At 34.0% G+C, this 6,000-nt stretch overlaps 1 protein-coding gene across 2 annotated transcripts in view; it reads left to right on the top strand.

Moving 5' to 3' along the window:
- The window catches only part of MAP2K1 (mitogen-activated protein kinase kinase 1), a 1,005,884-nt gene extending 1,003,312 nt beyond the window's left edge, over positions 1-2,572 (top strand). For both annotated transcript variants that reach the window (XM_044077867.1, XM_044077866.1), the window contains exon 11: positions 1,291-2,572. In XM_044077867.1, the coding sequence (XP_043933802.1) occupies positions 1,291-1,404 (114 nt within the window). In that variant the 3' untranslated portion in view covers positions 1,405-2,572. The remainder of the gene's footprint in view (positions 1-1,290) is intronic.
- Positions 2,573-6,000: the final 3,428 nt, after the last annotated feature.

A 6,000-nucleotide genomic window follows, 5' to 3' on the forward strand; every position in this document is an offset into this window, starting at 1 on the left:
CATCTGTGATTACTGCAGCTGTATTAGCACTCGAACATCTACATTTATGGTAGGTACAAAACTGTACTTTTCATGGCATGCTCATATCCTAATAGGACTAAAGCAAAAATTGCCTTAAGCCACAGTGTAGTAGGCCATGCTTATGTCCAGCATGTGATGGCATGTCATGCAGTAGCAGCTTAAACCCTGAAAGCTATTAGGCCATTTCCCCTGGAGAAGGGGACCAACCTGAGGAGTGGATGCATTGTTTTTTCAGTACATATGCATGGGAACTGGGAAGGCAAAAGAGAGGTAATTGGAGAAAGACGAAGGCTGCTGTGTCAGTGGCAGGGTGATAAGAAAAAATGAAAAAGCAGGTGGGACTGAGAAAATCCAGATGACATTGCACATTCTGACATTTTAATCAGATTGAATCAACACACTTTATGTCGGCAACATGGACCTAACACAAAGGGATTGTTCCATTATTCTTTGAAATAAGTAAATAGAAAATTCATTTTTATAGAGTAAGATGGACCTAATATAAAGGTGGTTTCATTTTTCTTTGAATTAAATGGAATGCCACTTTATAAAGAAAAATTGTATATTGTTGAACAATGGAACAAATTATCAGGTGTGTCAGTTATATAGCTCTCTAGGTAGTATTAAAATGCTTGGTTTAGTAAAAGATACATTTTCTTGGAAAGTCTGTCACTAGAGAAATGATTGAGGGTCTTGTGTGACTGTTCTTTGGTATGGGAATGAAAATTGTGGCCTGATGCTACATTAACCTCTACCATACAGTGGAAGATGGTATGTACCTAGAACTTCAATAACAGGAGTGACAGAATGGATGTCATTGAAACCCTTGTACTCACTGCAGTCTTACTCTCCCAGAGGAATAGCAGACAGAATGTAGGAGCACAGATGATTAATGCCAATGTCTGTTTCTCATGGACCCTGAATGCTGTTGCCTGTCGTGTGCTAGTTCATTATACCACTTATCAAGTGTCACGAGAAAGTGAGCACTTGGGTGGCACTGACATCCTTTCAGGGAAAGGATGCTAAAATAGCTTTCCCCTTCTTCAAAACTCACTATCCATGCCACCTTTTTAGTGTTTACGACAGATGTATCTTTGGATTTGTGTTTTATGGCTGTTGTGGGTAGTTAATACTGTTGACTCCACTTTGTGTACTCCTCGTATGTATTTTAATTTCCTAAATTCTGTGTCAGCTATTTTCATATATTGTTTGTGTTTCAGGATCATTGGCAGAAACTTTGTGATTATTCCTTGTTTTCTTTTATTGCAGACCCATTCTTTCATCAAAATGTCTGAGGCAGAGGAAGTGGATTTTGCAGGATGGCTTTGTATGACCATAGGGCTAAATCAACCAAGCACTCCAACTCACACTGCTGGAGTATGAGAATTCAGCAAACCATGCGTCTTCATTTTACTGTTTCCTATATTCTCTGAACAAGACTGGTTTAAATTCAGTCCACGGCTCTATATCTTATTAATGTTAACTTCTTTAAATGTACTCAAGGAAAGTGTATTGTATAGCATATGCTACCTAGCCACACTTCCCAAAGGCATTTTTATGTACTTAAAGCATTTGGTGTAGGCATTAATATTTTTATTCATTTCAAATCAAGAATTATTGCTTTTTTGAGAGTTTATGATGCAAACTCTGAGCTGTCGTGTAACTGTTTCCTCCCTACCCCCTCCACACACACAAAGTTATCCAGGTCGTCTGCTGTATCAAGTGTATAAAATTGAAAACATTTGCTTAAACAGCAGTGAACTCTGAATCATGATTTTACCTGGGGGCACACTGTATGGTCAATTAGGGTGCATGATTATCGCCATGTCATTGTTAGTGCATATTTATCTCAGTACTGCCTTTTGGTAATAATTATCACTGGTGGTTATATTTGTTGTTCTATGTTATCCTGTATCCTATAACAGGCAATATATGTTACTTGGAGCTAGAAAGGATGCACTCCTATTACCTGGTAAGGGTGATATAGCCATAATCTAAGCTGCTCATTGCAGCATGATAGATCCTTTCTATGACTCGTTCATCTTAGTTTTCAGTAGTTGGGTTACCACTTGTCCTATTGCACTTATCCCCTCACCAAAAAAATTAATACTGTATACCTCAGCCATTAATTTGCTGCATAATCTACTATTGTATCCATATAAGCTGTTCAAGATTCTGTGTTTTTTTGTCCTGTTTTTCTTCATTTCATTCTGACAGTTCAAAGTGCTAGCATTTCAACATAACTGTTACGTGCCATAACAGATGGAGCAGAGCATTGAAGCAAATGCCATGACCTACTTTTAAGCAGTTTTGTTCATCAAGCATATAAGAATCACAAGTATTTCAGATTATTTTTAAATACATTTCATATATTTGTACTTCAGAATTTGCTATATTATTCATGGTTACAAGTGAACAAATACCTTCCTTTGTATTCATCTAAGAATATATTGTAAAAATAAGTTGTTTATAGTGTGAATGTGTATATGGCCATATGTCCTTTTATTGCTGTAGATGTTAAACATATGTATCAATAAACCCAGTTACAAAATTTGTGTTTGCTTTTGCTGGAAAAGTGGAAACGTGTTAGTTTAATCATCTCTTAACTGTGCTTTATGGTATCAGGAGAAATGTACAAAAGTTAGAACATTTCATAAAGCTATGGAATTGGCAAACATATCATGCCTTTAGGTATATCTTTTTTCAAATTACTGATTTGAAAAGTACTCTTTCATTATTAAGAACATGTGGATTATTTTTCAGAGTAGGTGTTATGCAGTTCTGCTGATTTTTGTACAGATTGTTGCTACAGATTTAGCATGTTTTGGTCTCAGAATTAAAGCAGTTGTCTCTGGAACCAAGGGCTGCCTTTCTTGCATCTTATTTTATTTATTTATTTGCCACTAGGAGACTAGAGGGCTGCTATGGTGATGAGGAGAGAGGTCTAAGATGGAGGAGATGAGAGAAAATGCTGACAGTGAAATGCAGCAAGAAAATATGGAAAGTGTGAGTGTAGATTGTGAGAAAGTTGTGACAATGCAAGAAGGCAGTTTAGATGTGCAGGTTTTGGTGGATTTAATGAACTAGGATGATCCAGAAAATGGTGACACTGTAAAATGGGATGACATGATAGAGTGGTGATGGAGCAAAGAAGAGCAGTACTGTTACATCAGAGAAGGCAGTAAGGTGGGTCTGGAAAATCAGCTATCTACTGCATGTTCGGCTGTTGGCGAAACTAGCTTTAAGGGCATTCACTGACAGCAGGGTTTCAGCAATATATCAACTGGAAGCTTAACATTTGTAGAAACAATAAAAAAGATTGGCCTTCTGACTGGAAATACTGAGGCAGGCAGGAAGGCAGGAGGAGGAGGGCAACAGACTGAAAGAAAACAGCTAGTGGTAAGAATTAAGATTAAACCCAATGAAAATATAGATGGATGTAAAATACCTGACAGTATAATTGTACCACTGGGGTTTAAACTGCAAATTTCAGAGCACTAATACATCTGGGGACAGAGGATTTTTGTGAGGTAATTTTTTAATCTTCTGCTGTACTAGAGAACCTTTTGTTTGAAGTGGAAAATAAAAAAAAAATGACCGTCCCATGGAAAGAATACACTTTTTTGAATTTAGTACTGTAACTCAGGAAAGTAACTGTTCAGTTTAGAATAACTAACATTGGTGAGACTAAACATAAAACGTATTTTCTAAATTAATGTAACAATGTGAGTGAAAATAAAAAGGTTTATGATGCAAGAAATGTTTGGACTGGGGTGAGAGGTATGGGTAACTTTAAATGTGTATGAAGGGAAGGTTAAGCATGTTTTAAATGTGAATAACATGAGAAAAAGAGCTACTGTAAGATACTGGGAGCCACAAATATCACACTTTTATTGTGGTACAGAAGATCATTTAATGCAGAAATGCAAAAAGAAAAGCAGTCAGTGTCGAAAAAACAGAACTTACAGCTAGGAATTGTTTATATAGGTATAGGAAATGTAATGATATACATCATTTTTTTGGATGGATTGTCTATTGATACAAGACGAAAACCATTTTTCAGCTAAAACACAGTCTGAGCAAGATGGTGCAGCTATGGATGATGGAGAATGAGAAAGAAAATAAAGCAATTGTGAATAAAGACATTATACAGAATATTGAAACAATAGAAACAAACATTTAAGTATTGGAACAAGGTAAGTTTGCTGTACTAAGTAGTGATAAGGGAGAAGAAGAGGATACAGAAAATGTGAAGAAAATGAGCAAAACATAGGAAAATTAATTGGGGAAGAGTTGGAAGGAGAAAAAAAAATAAAAGTTGCAATCACAAGGGATGCAAAATAAAGAAAATGATAGTGTTTCCGTGTTCACAGTAAATATGCAGTATTAGAAATGAAGTTAAAGGTTTGCCAATACCTTAATAATTAAAAAAAATGGACATTATATGTGTGTTAGATATGCATTACATAAGAGACCAGATAAACTTGGAGCTGTATGGGGAAGATTTTTTTTTTGGTCAGTAGGAAATGTCTTCAGCCATAACAGTTGTGAGTAAAAGTGAGGAAGTAAAATTAATGGGCACAGCAGTTCAGTTATACCAGGAAGACTGTCACTATGTGATATAAGGAAAAGAGAAATATATATAAATAGCACAGAGCTTTTTTACTCTATGTATATAACATAGAGGAAAATGTTTGTGGTGGTGAATATGTCAATAAATTATGATAGAATGTTATAATTTAAGAAAAGAAAAAGGAAAGATACCTCGAGACATAAAGTTATGAAGTAATTTATTAAATGTGGAGATTTAATATGAGGGAAAAAAGAAACTAGACTTATCAGAGATGTATATTTAAACAAATAATGTTTTATACTCAAAACATATGAAAGAAATAATGGGAGGTGTGAAGACTTCAGAATTTTTTGATCACAGTGTAATATGGGTTTTAGTGGGTGATAGCAAAAGTGTTATAAAAGTAAGAAAAAGAATAAAAAGGTTAACATCAAACTTTAATGTATTAAAACAAAATGATAAGTTGTGATATGAACATATGACCATGACAAATTATGGAGATTGGACTTATTGGTGGGTTCTATGTAAAGGAAAATATAAAAATATATATTTAAATATTCTCTTCATTCAATTATCACTTATGACATAAGGAATCATACATTTATTTAAATGAAAACAAATCATATTGACATATTTTCATTTGCAAGCTATACATTAGAGTTAGTCATGAGGCAATGTGTAAATTACTTGAAGTGTATGGTAATGATAAAATAATAGTGAAAGTTACAAAGACATGCTATGAAAATTCTGGAGTAAGGGAGATGGTAAATGGGTGGCTTGGAAAAAAGTAAAATAGAAAGCAGAGTAAAGTAAGGTTGCCCCCTAAGTATGTGCATGTTTATTTTGGTAATATTGTAAAGCAAAGTTGTATGGCGAGAATAAAGTACTAATATCCGTATCATATGTTGATGACTTGATTATAATTGCAAGAAAAAAGTATGGATGAATGAAGTAATGGTAAGAAATGAAATATCAGACAAAGTAGGATTTCAGTTAAACATAACTAAAAGTGAAGGATTTGGTATAGTAAGAAAAATAAAATGAATGCATAATAAAGAAATAAATATACTATGTATATGATTTGGTGAATATGAAATAGTAATAAAACAATGGAAAGAAAAAAACTGCAAGAATTAAGGACATTGACAGGGTAGAAAAGTTTTACTCATTCATAAATGTTTGCCTTATAATATGTATATGTTAATCCCTATGTATTAGGAAAATTAGCATGCTTGGGTGGAGTTTATATATTCCCATGCAATACAGAAAAATAAATAGATATTTTTTCAGTTGTATTTGGAGTACAAGATTAAATCCTGTGGAAAAAATATAACAGAAAAGAAGTTCAAAAATCCATTTGCATTTTTCTGGATCTTTAATAAAGTTCATGAAGCAGTAGAAAATAT

Source organism: Protopterus annectens, chromosome 7.part0, assembly GCF_019279795.1.
Source record: "Protopterus annectens isolate FY-2018-M chromosome 7.part0, PAN1.0, whole genome shotgun sequence".
In the NCBI taxonomy this organism is placed as follows: domain Eukaryota; kingdom Metazoa; phylum Chordata; order Ceratodontiformes; family Protopteridae; genus Protopterus; species Protopterus annectens.